This window comes from Fringilla coelebs (genome assembly GCF_963513975.1).
Source record: "Fringilla coelebs genome assembly, chromosome: 2".
NCBI classification, from domain to species: Eukaryota; Metazoa; Chordata; class Aves; order Passeriformes; family Fringillidae; genus Fringilla; species Fringilla coelebs.
In genome coordinates, this window is record NC_140029.1 from 86284692 (window position 1) to 86305569 (window position 20878).

A 20878-nucleotide genomic window follows, 5' to 3' on the forward strand; every position below is an offset into this window, starting at 1 on the left:
GGGGAGAAAATAAAGCAACTCACTTAGAATACGGAGGAGTTTGAAAAAGAAAGAGAAAGAAGAATGCAAGGGAATGGAAAGGAGTTGTAGGTGGTAGGTCAGGCCAAGAGTTTTATCACTTAAGTAAGAAGGCAAGGAATTTCAGCAAGTACCAGAATAAGTAGGAACAAATGTGAACTCAAAAAATGAGAGTGAGAACACAGATGAAAAAAAAGGCTAGAGGTAGATGGTAGATCAGGTAGAGAGGTCAGAGAGGAGGTAGGAGAGAAGCAGTTTCAAAGTAGGAGAGATGGGTAAGTCAGAGGAGGGAGGGTGGAATTAGGATTCACTAATGTCTTGGAGAGAATTGCATGTTATAATAAGGACCAGGAAACATCCTAAAGGCCAAATAGGGTGAGATATTTTACTGGGAAAAGGAAGCCAGGAGACAAAAATTAGAGGCCTCTAAAACCAATGATGATAAAAGACAGAAAATGGAAGCTAAACTGATGAGCTGTAATTATCTGAGATCCCAGGCTCTTTTCTCCATAGGTCCTGGTAGTCCTTTTAAGAGTGAGTCTCCTTGTAAATACTGACTTAATGTGATACTTTGTTCTCCTGTTCTCCCATGTAACAGAGATGGAGTAGGCAGGAGGCATTCCTTAGCTTCCAGAAATAAGTTACGTATATGATTTTATACTTGATGCCTACTAGGTGCCTCTTTAGACATGCCTGCCAGAGCTTTTATACAGGTGTGTTTGATAAATTACAGCTTCACTGCCTTTTCCTGTCTGCTCGCTGCTGATTTAACACCTCATGGATTGCCTTTCCACAGGCTCTACAAGAGGAGATTAACGTTTCCGGCAGTAAAATCAAAGTGAGTTACTTGAGCAGTCGCACAGCTGGCTACAAATCAGTGCTGCGGATCAGCATGACCCACCCCACCATCCCCTTCAACCTCATGAAAGTCCACCTCATGGTGGCCGTCGAGGGGCGCCTCTTCAGAAAGTGGTTTGCTGCAGCTCCAGACCTGTCCTACTATTTCATCTGGGACAAGACAGATGTCTACAGCCAGAAGGTGTATGGGCTCTCAGAAGCCTTCGGTAAGTGACCCCTGGGTTTGTGCCCCCTTTTACAAGCAACTAAGTGGCAGTGAAAGACCTTGTCCTAGAAGAGTATGGTCTGACTGCAGACACATGAATGGTGCCTGAAGATTCACTGCAGCACACATTCCCCAGCAGATGAGTCACAGAATGGTTTGGGTTGAAAGGGATCTTAAGACCATTTAGTTCCAATTCCCCAGTCATGTGCAGGGATGACACCCATCAGATCAGGTTTCCAGAGCCCTATCCAACCTGGCCTTGAACACTTTCAAGGACAGCGTACAAATACTTATCTGTTCTCTGGCTCACAGCCCAGCATGTGCATCATAAACTGCTCCCATCATATTCATACAGAAGGAATTAACTGGGACTAGAAGTGTTTGGCTGCCTCTCACCTATAGCCAAAAACTGTCATCACTGCTTTGAAAGGAATCCCTGGGACAGAGCCCTGATTGCCCCTGCTCCTTGTGTCTGACCTTCAGGGTTGGTCTAATCTTAGTTTCCTCTTTGTTACCCATTCAAGAATGCCATCCCATACTGGGTGTTTAGTGAGCAGAAGTAATGCAGTTCTGCAGTGATTGCTTCCCATCTGTCAACACCCAGTGGACATTTAGTTCCAGGTCTTCAACTGAGTCTAGACTAGTCCCTTCAGGCTGCCAGGAAATGGTATCAGCAAAATGAGAGAGATCCCAAATTAGCAAATACAGCTCCCATTGACAGAAGGACAGTTCATTATGTCTCATAGCTCAGCTGAAGATAAGTCTTTTTAGAGGAGTTGTAGGATGCCTGGTTTTCCAGGAGTAAGAACAGGTGCCTTCCTCCTCTCACTCAGGCTCAGCTGCCTTGAGCAGGCTGGATTATACACCCTGCTGAGCCTTACCCAGCTGGGAGTCCACAGTGAGAAATGTAGCATATTCTGAAGGACTCTGTGTGCATGCTCTTTAAGGTGCTAGATCACCAGTGGGTGCTGGAGTGCTCCCAGAAACAGCTCTGCAGCTCCAGAGTACACAAGCAGGTCTGAGGACATCAGCATTCATGCCTTCAATGATTTCCACCTCCACAACAGCGGAAAACATTGACCTTTCATATCCTAACTTACATCGTTTTCTGGTACAATCTGCTAAAAGTTATGTTTGATGGTGAATCCTGAGTTCTCTCAGTGCTCAGTACTTTTCAAAGAGGCTGGTAAACTTGTATGATCACACAGGGGTTTTTTTTCTATCTATTAGTAAAAAAAAAAAATTCTATGTAATTGCTTTTCATTTGTGTGGAATTTGCAGTTCTGCTCTGCTTCAGCTGTAAAGATTAGAAGAAGAAAAGCAATCCAATGAAAATGGTCCTTCTTCTTCTGAGAAAATCATAAAAGAAACATTATTCTGTCAAAACCATTTTTTTCCTTCTGCTAACATAATTTTAAGCAATTCCAGCATATTCAGTGGAGTTTCTCCTGAAAGGCTCTGATTAGACATCATAGCAAGCAAACTTTTGACATTAACAATAACCACAAGTCAACCTGGCTGAGACTGCTGCCTCTGAGGGACTCACTGCCCCATGCATGAATTGTGCAAGTCTTTACCTTCCAAGAAAGATCATAATCAACATTAAGTTCCTGGCATGCATTCTTTGATTAGAGGAATTAGATAGGAGTAAAATTCTCCCATTTGAGAGTCCAGTAATGGTGTACACTCTCAGATCATAGAATATCCTGAATTGGAAAGGACTCCCAGAGATCAAGCCCCAGTCCTAATATCCATTGTTTTAAAATACATCCTTAAAACAGTATATTTTGAATTTTTAGCACATTTGCCCAGCATTAACAATGGCATTGACCTTTTTAGATGCAGTTTAGACTTTTAAGAGAAAAAATATTTGGACTGAGCATTATGCTGATGACATTTTCAATTGAATTAGCAATTTTCTGTAGAAATTCTCATACCCCTGCTCAACTGCGACTCTGTGTTTGCTGGCACTGCATTTCTGGGTGACTAATCTAAGGAGTCTTTTGTTTCTCTCTTGTTCACAGTTTCAGTAGGTTATGAGTATGAATCCTGTCCAGACTTAATCCTGTGGGAGAAGAGGACAGCTGTGCTTCAGGGTTATGAAATTGATGCTTCCAAACTTGGAGGATGGTCCCTGGACAAACACCATGCCCTCAACATACAAAGTGGTAGGTTGTCTGTGACTCATAACAAGAGTAATGCAGCATTGCAAGACCCAATTGCTTCTTATCACTAAGAATTCAAGAAAAAGAAAGGAAAGAAACCTGACCAACACACGTTCTCTCTTTTGTATTTTACTAACAAATTATTTCTAGTAACCTACATTTAGAAGCAATTTGGTTTGCAAAATGTAGAAGGAGCTGGCCATCATGAAGTAGTTGAATGTCAGGCCAACTTTGTAGTGTCATAAAAAAAGGGTATTAACAAGGAAAATATTCCTAAAATAACAAAGGAGAGCCTATATAGATTGGAGCTGTCACTAAGCATAAATCCACCCAGAGGCATCCTCCAATGTGCCAAGTGTACTTGCAAAACAAGATGGTTCGTGGGTCCTAAAGGAGAATGGAAGGTTCCAGAGTCCTTGAAGACTGCTGAGGACTGCAGAACGAAAGCTTAAAAGCTCATCAGAACATGTTAAAGGGTGGAAGCCCTGTGTCCCTTTGGATAATAATGGTATGGGAGCAAACATCTAATTCAACCCACATCACTGCTGAGAATGCTACACTTAGAGGGAAAATAGGCAGACTCCTCTAAAACTTTGCAGATGAAACATTTCTCTAGAGAATGTCCCATGGTCTTCCTGGTCCTTACTTTTCCATGAGCTATGCCATTTCTTTTTTTTTTTACCTGGTAGACTGCAAATTACAGGGCAAGGAGGAACAGACAGGGCAGGTAAAAATTCATAAGATGCTGAAAAGTGCATTTCATTTAAAGGTAAAGACAGTCTTGTTCTCCCTACATATTTTCTTTCTGCAGGAAATATAATAGGTCTAAAAGAAATACTTAATTCAGAAAAGAGCTGTCACAAAATAAACTATGAAAGATGATCAACCTTCTTGCTACTTAACAGATTCCCCAGTTGGCATGCAGCATTGCCAGTTTGTGCTCCCTTTGGTCTCAGTCTCCCTGTTTCTTTAATTTCCACAATACTGTTTTCTCTCTCTCTAGGCATCTTGCATAAAGGAAATGGGGAAAACCAGTTCATTTCCCAGCAGCCACCTGTAATTGGAAGCATTATGGGCAACGGCCGCAGACGGAGCATTTCTTGTCCAAGCTGCAATGGTCTGGCAGATGGAAACAAACTCCTGGCTCCTGTTGCCCTAACATGTGGGTCTGATGGAAGTCTTTATGTTGGAGACTTCAACTACATCCGAAGGATCTTTCCCTCTGGCAATGTCACCAACATACTGGAGCTGAGGTACTCTGTGCTGAATGTGGCTGTTAGAGTAATGCTCTTAAGTTTGCAGAAATCCTATGTACCCAAACAAAAATGAGCAGAACTCTTAAAAACAAAAAAAAAGTAAACAACACAGCAAAACAGAGAAAAAGCTGTCTGGATCTGCCTCTTCTGCAACTCTGCTGACTTTGATTTACACCAGAGAAACACAGGCCTAGCAAGTTCTTCCAGAACTGAATCACATGCCAAAAATATTGACACATTTCTGTGCTGCTAAATCAGGCTGTGCTGATGTCTGCCTTTTCCTGTAGTCAGAAACCAGCGAGAATGCTGAAAATTAACAAGCAGCCTCTGAGATAACCTAAACTTGGAAGGACACAGCACTGATGATGATATGCAAAGGTGAATCAGGACTGATAATTGCTCATAATTTAGACAGGATGATCACTCTAGGCAGTCACAGGCTGAGGGTTTCTAGTTGTTTTTTGAGGGCACAGCTGTAGCAGCCCCCTTCAGTTCCCAATTGAGCAGCAGTGTCAGGCTGAACATGCAGATGGGGAGCATCTGGAAGTAAGTGGAGAGTTTCCTTTTAATGCCAGAAAGCAAAGGAAAAAAATATACCAGAAGAAATAATGAGGAAGGGGAAGGAACATCCATTAAAAACAATGAAGCAGAGGGAAAAGTATGATTTGTCACAAGTTCTGAGAAAATTGAATAAATTGTGACTGAACCAAATTTCAAATTGACCTCACTGAGGATATTTTTCCTGTCTAAAATTTCCACAACAAATACGAGCATCCACTTTAAAGCAGTGGGGCCTGGTTCTGGGCTTTGCGTGGCCAAGGAAGCCTCACTGCAGGAAAGCCAGATAGAGTTAAGGGAGTGTTCCTGAAGGAGTCTTCTGTGCTTGACCTGAACTCAGGTCCTGAGAAGTCAGTATGAGGATAGCCTGCTAGGAAGGTTCAGTATTCCCATTCACCTCTCAAAATCTGGCCTGAAAGTGAGAATTTTCCCGAAAGTAAGACTCTCCCTCCTCAGATTTAATATCCCCTGATGCTGAGGACAAACATAATACTGCATTTCTGCAAGGACTGCAGCCAAATTTGTGCAAGATCCTGGTGTATGGAAAAAAAAAATCCTGACAGCCAGGACCAGAAGGCTGGCACTTACAGAATAGCTGCCTTGGTATGGGCACCTCAGAGGGCTGGGGCAATTTTCAAGTAAGAAAGCAAGAACCTCATTTTTGCTATTCTGTTCCATGATACATGAGAACCTAATATCTCATGTTTGTAAGGTGGGAAGCTGGGATAAACCTTCAGACCTGGTCCTCGTTAGAGTGTAATATCTATCCTTCTAGTGCCAGAAAATTATTTTAATGACCAAAGGTGAAATTTCCAGAAGAGCCTAGGTGAGTCCAAATCCCATTTCAACAGAGTAGGATTAATATCTCTTTCCCAGAAGTACAATTTTGAAAACCCAATCCCTGTTTCATTGTCAGTAGAAATACCAAACCAAACAGAGGTTTTGCAAAGTATTTCCTCATTGGGGAAGAGAAAATTGGAAGCCTTGACAGAGTAGCCTTGCTGGCTGTTGTGTAGAGCCACAGAGTTAAATTTACTCCAGAGTTAAATCTGCTGCAACGATTGCTGCTTCATCTGTGCAAACACTCAGGTTACTGGATCTAATAAACATTTCTTCACTCTGGTGTGCTATAAAGTAAGTGGGTTCAGATGTTGGCTGGCTGAAAAGAAAGCCATTGCTTTTGGACTAAATGGAGTTTGCTTGTGTCTTCTCAAATCAGCATCTCCTTTGAGATTAACACCCTCACTGTTTGGCTCCAAGGTTTGTTTGCCGGGGTGGGTTTGGAGTGTAGTGTTCTGGGAAGCAATTGCATTGTGGGTCACAGAGAGCTGCAGCTGGGTGTGTAACTTAGACCTATGAAAAATGTCCAGCTCAGCATAATTTCAGTCCTCTGGGCTGGAGTTCACAAGGTTACAGCAGTGAACTGTCACCCGTAACTGTGCAACTCTTAAGTTACCTTTGTAAATCACAAGGTGTTGCTTTGACTGAGAGTGAAAAAAACTGCAAAGATATCTGCATCTACATCTATTTAGCTCAGTGCTGCACTGAATGATAAATAAAAGTCTGATGATCCTATCTTTTGTGTGAGTGAATAACTCTAAGCAGGTGAGATCACACTTCTTTTGTGATATGCAGCAGTACATAAGTGAGCTCACTGCCAAGTAATATCCAATATAAAATACATCAGTGTCATTCCAGCTAAGTATTTATTATTGCATTGTGTGATACAGTTACTGTCAAGTTTTCAATCTGCTAATAATGCATCGAACTGAGCTGCTAACACCTCATTCTTTCTTCTATTCCCTGCTTTCCTGTCTTCTGTCAGAAATAAAGATTTCAGACATAGGTAAGCCAACCAGTGGAGAATTCTTATGCTGCTCCCTGTCTTGTTGCATGTTGTTACACAGTGAGCCACAAGTGCCATTTCCAGATGATTCAATAGCAAATGAAGCTAGCGTGATTAAAACTGGCATAGGCAATCAGTCATCAGAACTGGGAGCCATTAATCACAATGTGAGCCATGCAAGCTTCTGCATGAGCTGTTGTAGCTGGAGACAGGGGAAATACAGGCAGGAGAAGCAGGGTAACAGGAGGAGGAGGGGGGAAGAAAAATAGATGGGAATTAACGAAGAAAGTAGAATGGGAACAGCATCAGGATACAGATTACTCGAACAAGTAGGATGGAAAAATAATTCTCATACAGTGAAAAGCCTTCATTTGGGTTTGGGGGGGTGGTTTAACAGGCTTAATGAAGATCCCTATGTGCCCCAGCATCACCCACCCAGGGAAGTTAATTTTTGTAACATTTTTCAGTCTGAGCTTTCACAGAGAGCTTTGACACGTGAAAGTCTGTCAGACTCAAATAGGAGGTAGCACAACTCAGAGCCTTAGCCAGGAAATGCAATAAAAGAGTAATGACAAGAAAACAAGATAAAAGAGAGACTCTTAAATTGGAGATTTGTCACTAAAAATATTTGTCACTTGGGTTCACTGGAGTTTCAGTAGGTTTGATCCAATCAGTTGCATTCCAGAAGATGTCAACTTCCTGTCACTGACTGTGTTTGCAAGGACTTCTCTGACTCTGACAAGTTTCCCATCCTTCTCCCTGGTTGCTTTTCTAAATCAGAAGCTTAGACTGTGTGGAGTTGGGATTTTTGTGTGTGTGTGTTTAGTTTTCTTTTGCATTTGGGATTGGGGATTTTTCTTGCTACATGCTTTTCATTTGTTATTTCTTTGACTACATAGAGGCTGTGCTAAACTAGAAATGTTCTTTCATCTGCATGCCTGGAAATGGAGTAGAAACTGATTTTTTATCCTATTGCCAGAACAATAATGAAGGGCTGAGCTTCACAGTAAAATGGACTGGCCCAATGCATCTATTAGCAGGGCTGGGAGGTTGGTACCCAAGACCTTTTCACTGATTGTCCTCATCAGGCTGAGTTTCAGCCCCCCAGGTACTCTTTCACATCATTTGAAGACTATAGAAAAATCCATTTCTATTTGGAACAGGCAGGTTGTATCCCTAATGCCCAAGAAATACACAGCCACTAAAGTGTATCTGCTTTGACAGTGAAGGGCAGCAGCTGGATACCCGTTATGAGAAGAGGTTTTGTGTATGAAAGCAGTAACTGAAGGAAGATCGATGGACTGGCCACAAGCACTGCAGATTGGCAATGCTTCAGCCTTTAGACAGTTTCTAAAAACTAAGAAATTCAGTGAAAGAAATCCAAGACATGCCTGCTTCAGTGTAGCCCAAAGGGGATGAGGGAGGGAGGAAGCAGGTGAGGAGCTCCAGATCAAATCCTTCCATCTGTGACTATGTTGAAGGAGTCACCCATCTCTTAGTGCCTGTTCTGTGACATTTGCTTTAATACTTCTGGCTAGGAAGTCTCTTTGCTCCTGACCCTCAAGGAAATGAGTGTGTGTAGTCTCAGCTAAAGCTCCAGTGCTTTAAACTCCAGAAGGTCCTAAGCTTGACACCAGTGACCAGCAATGGTGCAAAGGGGGAGATCCACAGGGCTGAATCGTAGTGGTTTGGAAAAGCTGAAATCCATATGCTAAGGCTGCCTCAGTTCAGGGGAAAGGAATTCCTCCCCAGTATGTAGGCTGTGGTGAGTTTGATCTCCAAAGGTTCTGGAGCTACCCACTAAGAGGTTTGGCTTTACAGCTCTCTGTGTGTAGCCAAGGTCTAACTCTGCAACAACCTAAATGAGGGACATTAGCTAAGCCAAAAAGCATCACCAAATCATGATGCCTTCTCTGCAGGAACATGGAGGGCACTGAGGCATTTCTGTCTTGCAAATATACAAAAAGCAGACACTTAAATTTATTCTTCCTTTCTTGTTTCCATTCATACTGTAGAGAGAAGTCTACAATTAGTGACAAGAAGAGGTATCTCAGTAAACAGTTCTAGGATCAGATAAAAAGTTCCTTGTCATATCTGACTTGGCTTATGGCATTGTTATAAAGTTTTATTGTCCAGCATGTCACACTAGAAGAGTTTTGGGCATCACACACAAACTGCAAACACCAAAAGACCAAGTGCAAATCCAGCTCACTGCACTGTGTGGCCTCATTAGGTATTAATCTATCGAGTGTCACCCAGGGAAAAAAGACCAGTACCTCACACAAGCAACAATATTTAAATCCTCTGAGTCTGAGCTGCAGAGTGCTTAGCATGGAGCCATGGAAGCACAGCCCCACTTAACAAAAACCTCCTGACTGCAGGATTTTGGTGGTTCTTTAGCCACCAGCAAATGTACATGGCTAGCAGAGCTGAGGTAAAGTGGGTAGCTGGCACAAAAAAAGAGGTGGTTTTGTGTCCTTAAACAGAGACATCAGATCCAAAGAAGCCCCAGGGGTTTATCCAAGTCAGTTGTGGGTAACTAATTTTGGTGGTGTGACTGCTCATGTCTGTTGACCACAGTGGGTGCCAGATCTGTACAGTTACCAGTTACAGAGGTTGTCCTTTGAGGAGGTGATAGATGCCCTTACATTTGAGAAACTAAGATACAGTTAATCTTGTGAGAAAAATGTTGAAAATAGTGACAAGACAATAGTCAAGACCATAGTCAGACAAGTCCTACCCCAAAAGGTGATATTTCTCTCCACTGCTTATAAAGGGAATTAAGGCAGCCAGCTCTGATGTAACCATCCACTTTGTAACCATCTAAAGCTTGGTGAAATTAATCCCTTGGCATTTTACAGAAACCAATAAAAAGGTGTAGTCTGCTGTGTTGATGTTTTGAGGGGAACTTGCTGAAAAAGGGTACAATCTCCCTTTTCTTATCTCTCTTCATTAGAGACTGGCTTCCCTCTCTGGAGCAGGAGGTTCCTTCCTAGGACTCCTGCAGAACATGGGCTTTGGGCCCAAAGGGAGAATACCAGCCTTTATTCAAAGCCTGTGCACATATCATAGTACAGCTGAAGCAATCCACAGTTCAAACCTCATGCCTCTCCCAGCTCACCCAACTTTGTATCCCATTCCTTTCCTGTGCCTGTGTGTAAGGAATCACATAAAGCACAAACACTTTAAAATAGAGTCTGAATCTCTTAACATACCTGCAGAGCTCCTTAAATGATACTGGCACTATCCTGTCCAAAGAACGAGAATGATAAAAGGGAGAAGACAGGTGTATGGAAGAGACTATACACCGACCCAAAGAAGTGGGATCACTATGGACTTGGAAGATTTCTGTGGCTTTCCCAGCACATCACTGTGTCAGAAGTGTACAGGGAAGCAGTATCACCTCCATTTCACTTTGGCTTGCAGAACCATGAAACTGTTCTCATTTCCAGTGACTACACCATCATACCCACTAATACCCATCAAAGTGTCAGTTCTTGGCTAGGGACCAGCCCATCCCATCACTGCAATTTTACTGTTATTGCTTCAGGGGGTTTAAAATATCAATGCATTGCTCAGGTTTTCTGCTAAAAAACTGTAATAGCTCAAGAAACACTCTGCATAGGAAATCAGCTCTTCCTCCACAGTCATTTTCTAGTGGCAGTGCCAATATGGGGGATAAATATTCTAAGACTACAAATAGTATAGCTGATCCAGTCTTTTGAATAGTAAAAAGTCCTGTCTTTTGTTTTGGACTGTTACCTAGCTGAGAGATAAGAGAGGATGAAAGGGGGGAAAAAAGTCTTCACTGCTTCACCCAAGGCATATTTATTTCAGTTGCTGTACAGCACAGTCCAGTTTGCCACTTGGATTTGCCTGTTGATTGTGGATTTAAATAAAAAGTGAATCCCCTGTGTTCCTGACTCCACTGCTCATGCACTATCACAGATAAAGGGAAGCAGTTTGGGAGATTTTACATGACCAATGTGTGTTTATTTAAGCATCTTTCACCCTGAAGGATCTCAAAGTGACCAAAAAAACCTCCAGTGTATAATGCTGTGCAGTTCATGCCAGGGCAGAGTACAATACTAACTCTCTGCAGTGCTGAAAACAGTTGGCAGAGGCCAGGGGGGTAAATTCCAGTTTGACCATTTTAACAGGTTGTTTCAGAGTCTATTCTATACAAGAGCTGGGAATAGAAAATTGTTTTAAGAGCTGTCTTTTTTACAGAAGATTGTAATCAATAATAAAATCCACCAGAGTGAGGTTGTGCAATCCAAAAATAAATCACAACAATATTGCTGGGAGAGGGGAGCAGGAATTTCTCTCTGTCCCCATTTTTCTCTGTCTCTGGGTAAGTCATTTGCCTTTGCCCATCTGCACATAGCCTGCTCTAAAACTCTGGGAAAGTTATCTGTGCTTGCCAGTCAAAGATGGTAAAGGATTGCAAAGTGCCATTAAAACTGTCCTCCTCTTGTCCACCTCTCATGCAAAATAGAGATTATGAACAGCTCAAGAGCTTACTGACATTCAGCGGGGCTTTGTTAGGACAGTCAGCAGAAAATGCACAGCCCTGATCAAAATGGATGATGGATTCCCACAGGGAACTTCTTCCACCAGGGTTGAAGCCACTTGCTTAGTGTGAGTGACATGCAGGTAAATGAAATAATACCCTCCCAGCCTGCTGTCATTGGGAAGGAATACAGATGGAGACTGAACTGTCAGGCTGGAGCTGTCTTGAAGGTCAGAGCATTTTATTTAGCAAGAATCAGTGTCATTTTTGGAGATGAAATCTGTTCAGACTTTAATAGGATACATCACAAGGGATATTCCAGAATAAATCAGAAAGGTGCTTTCCCCCCACCCCCATAGTATTAAATAATTTGAATGAAGAACCAATTTACTGCTTTTTAAATATGAGAATAACTCAGTAATTTTTACGTGTCTGAAGAGAAGGGTAGTTTTCCTAACATAAAGATTGAAAGGAATTTTCTATATGCAGAATAGAGTCAACTGTGATTGACACTCAAGTTTCTAGCCAGCTTCTCCTGGAACAATTCTGTTAAGTGCAAAAATGTGAACTGTGGCCTAGATTTTTATTATGAATTCTTTGGACTTGATGAGTTTGGACACCTTGAAGGTGTTCCAGAGAGAAGTAGATATTTTTCGTACTTGTTCTAATTACTACTTAGGCTTTCTTAGAAGGAAAATTAATCTGTTCAGGATAGATGTTAAAAGTCTAACCTGTTGGTTTCAGGCTTAGAAGAGATACAGCTCAATACTCACTAGTAGTCAACAATTTCAATAAAAGATATTAATAACTTAAGTATCTATGTTAAAATACAGGTAAAGTCCTTGCAAGACAATAGTTTAAATTTTGTCTAAACCCATCTGGTTGGTTTTTTCTGGCCAGTCCTATTGGATGCTTTCCATAAAGTGGATTCTAGTTTATTAATTCCTTCAGTCATTTAGTGTTGCAGTCATGGAGCTAAAAATATTACCATTCTGTCTGCTCATCCTGTTTTCCCAGCCACCCTTCCTTGTGTCCAAGGAAACAGTGAGCAGAGGCTGTTAAACAGGGGACTGATGTTCAGGTTCCTCAGCCTAATACCAGTTCATGCTTTACTTAGGGCAAAATGTGCCACTCGGGGAATTATTTTGTTTCTCTCATCACTGAGGTCCAACTGAATTCAGTGGCAGGATTCCCTGAATCTCCCTGAGGGCAGAACAGAACTTTAGAGTCTGCTGGAGTCAGCAAGAGCACTAGATGAACCTTGATGCAGTGATCCTGAAGGTTGTATCTTCAAGTGCTTTATACAGGGAGTCTCCTTTTGGAGTTTGTATTAATCTTTGTTGGGAGGGCTAATCTCCTTTGCTGGGAGATTTTTTTTCATTATTATTTGTTTTATTTCCCTACTGTCCTCTGTTATCCCTTCACTTCCTGGCACTGCACGAACACCAGTTTCAGTACTATGTCTATAGTAAGTAAATTAAGCAAACACAGGCACTGGAACTCAACCTGTAGTAGTTCCTGGCATGGTTTTGGCTCAGACCCAGGCCAGAGAGCCCTTTCCTTCAGCTGCTTCCCTCCATGCCAGAGAGCACCCCAGGCACAGTGATTGCTAACAAATACAGCTTGGGATCCTGTGCTGTAACACACCGTGTACTAACCTTGTCCAAAACAGCACTCCTTCACTTTCCCAGTCTCTCTGCCCTGTGCGTTTTTATCCTCTAAAGTGTTTGCATTGCCTGTTGACTTAAGGAAACACATTGTCCAGAAAATTAACAATGTCATACCCTTGTTTTTCAGCCACAGCCCAGCTCATAAGTATTACTTGACCACAGATCCGATCACCGGCTCCATCTACCTCTCGGACACCAACAGCCGACGTATCTATAAAATCAAGTCAACCACGTCAGTGAAAGACATTGTGAAGAACTCAGAGGTCTTGGCTGGAACTGGGGATCAGTGCCTCCCATTCGATGATACCCGCTGTGGAGATGGAGGCAAAGGCACCGATGCCACCCTTACAAATCCCAGGGGTGAGACTGCTTCTTCTCCACTGGCTATTTTAAAGGGGGCTTTTTGAAAGTAGCTTGTTTAGTCACACTGGAGATTGCTCTCCTCTCCAATTCAGAAACACATCCTAAGGGCTTGCTCCTGGAAATGAGTATGTCTCACCACAGCTAGTCATGTCAGGTTTCTTCAAATTCACATGGCTGGGAGGAATGCCAAGCCAGAGGGGTTCGGTGATGGGCACATGTCCAGAGGGCAATGGAATAAATCCACCCATCACTTTTATACCTGTGGAGCCACTACTCCTCCTTACCAACAGTGCTTGGTCCCTCCCAACTCAGGCAGGAATCACTAACATTCAATTCACTGAGACTTTCTTGGTATTAAAAAAAGCCCTATAATATAAATATATAAAAGGGCAACAAAAGCAGCCTACAGCTCAAAGATACGCAAATGGTGGTTTCGACATTGACATGATGTATCACAGCATCTAGTTTAAATCCTGTAGGGGGTGGATACTAATTTTGATTTGGGAGTGGTCTAATTCAGCTTAATTTTACCTGGTTCCAACATCCTGAAATGTGATAAAAGCATAGTCGAATCAGAATAAAGCATCATGCAGCCTTCATGGCTGTGAACTAAATTCTTCAAACCAGGTGTAGCCAAACATATGCAGTCCTGTGTGTAGCCAAGACTTCAGTCTGGCAATGTCAAGGTAACAAGCTTGGCAGATGGAGGATGTCGCTCCTTCCAGCTTTTTCTGAGGTTCACAGCACCTCAGAAAAAAAAAAAAAACAACACACAGGGGAATAGTGTCCTGGTTTAGGGCAAATTTGGGAGAGAATCCCCAAAGGGGTGCCCCTCCAGAAAGCAGACTCACATGGCCCCTCCCCCCAACAGGTTTGGGAAGAATTCCTTGGAGAGAAGTGGAAAGAACCTGTTTATTGAACAGGCACAGCACCCCCCAGCACACAAAATGAACAATACCAGATGACACCATTCTTTCACCACTCTGAAAAAGATGACAAATTCAGACCATCTCTCTTGGGGGTGGTCGCTCTGGTATCACTCCCTCCGGCGCTGGGGCAGCTGCTGCAGCCACAGGGTGCAAACTCTTGGTGTTCCCAGGTCCCAGTCCAGAGCAGGCTTGAGTAGGTACAAAACAGGAAAGGAGAAACAGTCCAAGAAGAAATTTGGACTGTTTAGCTAAACTAACTAATGAGAAGAAGCAAAAAGCAAGAGCAAGCAGAAGCGAAGCAGAAGCAAGAGCAAAGCAAAAAGGCAGGCAAAAAGCAAAAGCAGCACTATGTACTGTCCGTCTGTATGTCCCGCCAGCCGTGGGGGAGCGGCTGATAAGAAACCAAAACAAAACATTCACTCTTCAGAGCCAGTCTTGAAGGCACAGAACATAATATCCAGCATAAACAGCCCACACAAATGGGGATACAAGCATCCTAACGTCAGCCTAGTCCAAATAGAGATGAGGTGGAGGGGACAGAGATGAGGTGGAAGGCACTGTTTGTGCACAGATTTTCAACCATGTTTGTGAAGAGGGCTGGGAAGGACACCCATGCAGGAATGGTTTTTGAGATGGGGCATTTTTGCCTGTTATGTGTTGCCTTCTGTGCAGCTGTTCAGAGTGCAAGGAGTTATTTATAGGTTCTTGGCTTTGACATCAATGTGCTTCAGTTTTTTTTCATTGCACTTGCGAGTGGTAGCTCCCTCCTTCCTCACCACAACAATGGCCAGATCTGTCCCAACCTCTTTGTAAAGCAACCCCTCAGCAAAACCCAGAGATCCTTTCACAAGTGCTCCTGCTTTGATCTACCTGGACTAGTGGAAGGAGTCCTAGCCCATGGCAAGGGTTTGGAACTGAATTATTTTAAAGGTCCCCTCCAACCCAAACCCTTCATTGATTCTATGATTCTCAGGAAGTTATTTTTCATTATATAGAGACGACATTGTGGTTACTGAATCCAGGAAACCCAACCTGATTTAACGAGCTTTTGTGCCAGGTCTGGCTCTAATTTTTCAGCTTTGGTTTGGTTGGCTTTTATGTTTGTTTGGGTTTTTTGTTTTTGTTTGAGTTTTTTGGTTATGTCAGCTAGTTGTTTCCTGTCAAGGATGCAGAAAAATGTACTTTGTTTTTTTGCTAAAAAGCATCAAAACTGAGACTTCTACCCCTGTAATATTCAAAGAGTCCAGCATGGTTTCCAAGCACTCGAGAATCCCGTGAGTTACCCATTATATTGAGCTAAAGTATTGCCAGAAGCACAGATAAAGTAAAGGAACAGCTACTGTTGGTCAGTTTGTAGTGTAGAATTTGTCTCACTGAAATGAGAAGGCCGACTGAAAGGAAAATTAAGTGACTTGGGCAGAGAGATTCAGGCAGTCCAGCAGATGAATCATGAGATCAGGGAATCCAGAAATCGGTAATCCAATTTTCGGCACCTCTTTGAAGTTCAATCAGTGCAAAAAAAATACCCCACCACTTTTGTTGGTCCTCTGTTCTCCCTTCTACAAGATAAGAGGAATATTATTCATTTCCATCCATGGGTGAATGTTACAAGGTTTAGATGACTTATGTTTCTGCTTTGCTATAGCAAACAGCTCTGGAGTTCAAAGTTTTCAGCACTGAAATCCATCTTGTTGGCAACTGAAGCTCTCAGGAGGCCATTCTTCCACCTCAATCATATAACAGCAAAATTCATGCATTCATTCCTCATAGCTCCAAAATTTCACAAAACAGAAGTAAATTGAGGGTGAAAGAGGAAATGACATGAAGCAAAATGAGAAGAAGAAAATAATAATGCAGAAAGCCTGCACTGCCAATAGAAAGTTCCTAAGCACTGTTCCCTGATCTGATTCTAACCTGACTTTGCAAATTCTGCTGAGGCAATGGCTATGGCAGGTGTGACTCACTCCCCAGTCCCCTCAATATGTGATGAACAGTGAAAACTCATGCTGACAATATAATGTCACCGTTGTTTATACTTCCACAGTGGTTCATCCTAGCAGAAAAATCCAGCAAATGCTCTTCCCTCATGTATTTCATAATAGTTCAAAATAAAAATGATTTATTGTATAAGTAACCGGTAAATCTCAAGTGACCCTCTGCTTCTGTGTCTTGGCAGGCAAATAAATACTCATACGTGAATGGTCAAAGGAAATTAGAAGACTATTCTGTAGCTATAGAGATATCAGCTGGCCAGGGAAGGACTTGGAAAGTCAGTTTTTCAAGAATCATTGCTCTTCACAGGGGTCTACTTTTTAAGCCTAAAGCTTTTTTTTTTTTTTTTTTGCTCTGAACATAATTGTTTCATGCCAAGTAGGATTTCTGTATTTTAAGGACATCTTTGCACTTTTTCAAAAATCACAAAGAATAAAATCTTGCCTTTCATCATGTTTTAATTAGCTGATATTTTCAGCTTGCTGGAAAATACTGAGGGATACCTTCCTGCCAGATGAAAACCAGCAATTCATTAAGACTGGAGAAATAACCATGAACTGTCATTATTTGCCTTTGCATATACCTTTAGTCCCTTGGATCAGTCAAGCATCTGGTCTAAGTAGGTTTTTTTGAGTCTCTTCTCAGTGGAAAGAAACCAATACCCTGAAGGTGGTTCATTCTGTGACAATGCACATGTTCAAGGTGGGATGAGCCACATTCTGGGAGTTCTGGTCTTCTCCTGGATCTGATAGCCTGAAGAATAAGGTCCCCACTGCAGCAGAAACTGATCAGAATGGTTCTGCACATTCTGAGCAGCACATTTTTCCCCATTCTTTTGATCACTTCCTCCAGTTCTCTTCACCTCAGCTCCCTTGAGTTCAGAGGGAATGCTTTGAGTAGAATGCTTTGGGTTGGAAGCGACCTTCAAAGACCATCCAGTTCCAGCCCCACTGACCTGGGCAGGGACACCTTTCACTAAATCAGGTTGCTCAGAGCCCCATCCAGCCTGGCCATGAAGACTTCAGGGATGAGCATCCACAGCCTCTCTGGTCAACCTGTGCCAGTGGCTCACCACCCTCACAGGAAAAGATTTCTTTCTAATACATAATCTAAATCCACCCAGGACCATTATCCCTTGTATTGACATTTCTCTGAAATACCTTCTCTGGATAGAGGTGCTTGTCTCACTCCAGTGAAGGAAGAACGCCTTTTAAACCATTAGCTTAGAAAAGACATTAGAAAGGGGTAAAACCCTCCAGGAGTTTCACACTTTACCCATCTTTGTCTTGTTTAATAAAGGCAGGCTACAGAAACACAGGACAGATAGATCCACAGATGAAATAGGGGTGGCAGTGGTTTGGTCAGGGTATTTATCATAGCTATTAGGAACCAGTCTGATCCGTCCAATTCATTTGCCACAGAGCACAGCAAAGCTTTCAGATGCTAAGGAATTTCAATATATCCTTGCAAATTAAAGTGTTACCACTTCCTAATTATCATCTGCTAATAATGATCCTTTTCTACAAGCAATCTAAAGAAAAATTAAAACTCCAGCTTGTCAGAGCATTTCTTTTCATCTGAGTACTCACCATTGGTTTTTCTCAGGAAAATGTTGTGGCAGAGAAATTACCAAGGAGCTTGCAATTAAGAGAGATTGCAGTGACAAGTCTGACACAATAGGAAGAAGGTTTCAGAAGGCACGTGGGGAGAGAGGGGACATCTCATTCATTTAGCACCATAACAGCAATGTGAAATGAAGTAATTAATTTGGGGACAGATTGGTTCTTTCATTCTGCCCTGCAGAATGTGTAAACAAAATCTCAGTTGTTCTCTAAGTGTTGAAGAGTTCGACAGAATTAATTGAGGAAACCAACCCTCTACAATCTGTTAACATTTTTATGGTCAGATAATAATAGGATCATTTTTGGGAAGACCAGAGGCTGACTGAACAAAATTTCTTGTTCCTTACTCTGGCCAGAAGAGACACTTAGGGGCAATGTGGTCTTCCTGTGCTAACACTCCAGATGCTAGTCATCAGCATTTAGGGGAATTTCTGAAGAAGTTGCATCAGACCTGTGCTTATATATCAGCATCAATCGGCTAAGAAACCTTTCTGAACACCTAGTTTTGTTCTTCCAGGTACCCTGTGCTAATAATTTTCACAATTTCTTTAGCCAGGTCATGAAAAAGAATGGTCCTTTTGAGGCCAAGCCACTGTTTTGTTGGGGTTTTTTCTGTGTCTTTGCTAATTCTTTGCTGTCTTGTAGTTCCCTTCTTGACCACTGCATAACACAAAACTGATCTTAGCAGAAAACTTTTCACAGGAATTCCAGAATCCTTTTCCTTTGAGCTCTTTTTCAGATTGTCTGTGTATGTGGGTAGTTAGGCTTTCTCCTTTCCCTGTGAATTCTTCTGTACTTACTGACATTGATTTTGATCTGCCATTTTATTGCTCAGTCATTCAGCATCCAGTCAGACAGGAAAGGTCCAAATTTGGATTTCTTTTAAGCACCTTGTTTTTCAGTTAAAAGGGGTTTTCCCCTTTTTCTTTTCCTAACTAGAGCTATATGCACCATGCAATCACTTTTAGTGGTTTGCCTTCTACAAGAAACTCACCATGTCTCAGTAGCTATTTGCAGCATAACATTGTGCTGTCACCTCTTCATACTACAAGGTCCTGACATTTCAAGCAAATGTCATCACATCAACTTCCTATCAGCACAGCTCACTGGTGAGATGCACATGGTGCTACAAGCCCTTGTTTTGTGAGCGATCTCTGCTTATGCAAGAGGAGCCAGCATGATTGCATAGCGTATGTATTTCATATCTCAGAACTTAAGGTTTGGATCTGCAATGCTACCTGGGTAGTGGCAGCAGCTGTTTCCTCTCAGTAACTGTGAGGCTGAACTTTGAGCTATATATGCTGAGAGGCTGTAATTCCCTTATGTTCCTATGGAAACATGAGAGGAGCCTTCTGCCAAAGTAAGCCAAGGCCTTGGGCTTAACACGCATAACATGTGAATTACCCATTTCTGTGCCTGTTTGCAGGAGCCAGCTCCCAGCGCTGGAACTGTGCCTATATCAGATAGGAAACAGAAAGGTCCAACCTAACCTTTACAATCTGCTGCAAAGCATCCATGAGATGCTTCTTTCTCTTTTCACAGAAGTCATCCGTCCAAAGACACTTGTCTGTGGCATAGCAGGGTTCTTCTCCATAATTAGTTTTGATTCCGAGACAATCAGCAAAATCAGGAACGGATTGGAGCAGCTGCCATGTAAAGAATGTGTGCAAGTGGGAATTTGGGGCTTTAACAGACTGCAAACTCTAATGCCCTACAGAACATCTCAGGAAATGTGAATCAATTGAGATTGCTTAGCCTCTATGAAAGAGGGATAAGCAGAGAAGTACTCAGTGATAAGAGCACACGCATGTACCATTGCACAGGGTGATAAGTGGTAACTTTGCTATCCCACTTCCACTTACTCAGGTGTGCGAGCTCTTTGTCTAAGCTGGAATGCAAAATAAAGTTGTGCCCTATCAGCTGATCAGAGCTGGTTCGAGGGCCACAGTGGTCTCCAGGTTATTATTACTGTAACTGGGTAATCAGAGCAGCCATCAAACCCCAGGACTGCACACAGTGAGCCACTGCCAGCAGATGCTGCTGCTAGTCCAATCCAAAACATATGGAACTAGCTAAGGGAGAAAATTCTGCCTCATTGAAAATCGCATTATCCAGCCTGCCACCCTTCACTGGCTTTTGGCTTGTCACACAGAGTAATGGACAGGCACCTGGAAAAATACTTGTTGTGAACCAAGGAATAGGAAAGAGACTCTTTTGAGTGTTTGACAAAAGCCAATTAAGATCAACTAAACCTTCTATCATGCCTCTTCCAAAAAAAAGCATGTCTGCCATATTGCTTAAAGAGCTCGGTTGTGTTCCTGGTTTTTAAGCAAATGCCAGCAAACATGAAAGAACTTGACGCTCAGTAGACAAAATAATTAAGAGGAGCAGAGACCTTCCACAGCAGATGCCAGTGACAGGTGACATGTGCCAGTATCCTGGACAGATCCATTGAAGAGGACAGGTGAAGATAGCTTCCTGAAAGCCATGGATGCTAGTGAGTTATTGATGCTTATCCCATCAGATCCTTCTGCAAGCATTTAACAAAGTGCTAAAATACAAGTGATGTGTTTATATTTATAGTGAGAATAAATGGCCACCACTACTGTGGCTTCTCCCGTAGCATTCATCAGATCATAGAATGGTGTGGATTGGCAGGGACCATAGAAACCATCTAGTTTCTACCCACCCTGAGGAGGGGCACCTTCCACTAGACCAGGTTACTCAAAGCCCATCCAACCTGTGCTTGAACACTTCCAGGGATGGGACAGCCACCGTTTCTTCGGGAAACTTTTGCCAGTGCCTCACTATTCTCAGTAAATTCTGATGTTCAACACTTACCTTGTGCTCCTCTTTGAGACTCTTGTTTCAAGGCCCTGCAAA

The 20878-nt window shown here is 42.4% G+C and overlaps 1 protein-coding gene across 1 annotated transcript in view; it reads left to right on the forward strand.

Annotated features, from left to right (window-relative positions):
- The window catches only part of TENM4 (teneurin transmembrane protein 4), a gene marked incomplete at both ends in the record, with an annotated part of 337845 nt that overhangs the window by 272083 nt on the left and 44884 nt on the right, over positions 1–20878 (forward strand). Inside the window, 5 exons of the mRNA XM_084201037.1 lie at positions 815–1082; positions 3106–3249; positions 4250–4499; positions 6886–6906; positions 13217–13449. Coding sequence (XP_084057163.1) covers positions 815–1082; positions 3106–3249; positions 4250–4499; positions 6886–6906; positions 13217–13449 — 916 coding nt within the window. The remainder of the gene's footprint in view (positions 1–814; positions 1083–3105; positions 3250–4249; positions 4500–6885; positions 6907–13216; positions 13450–20878) is intronic.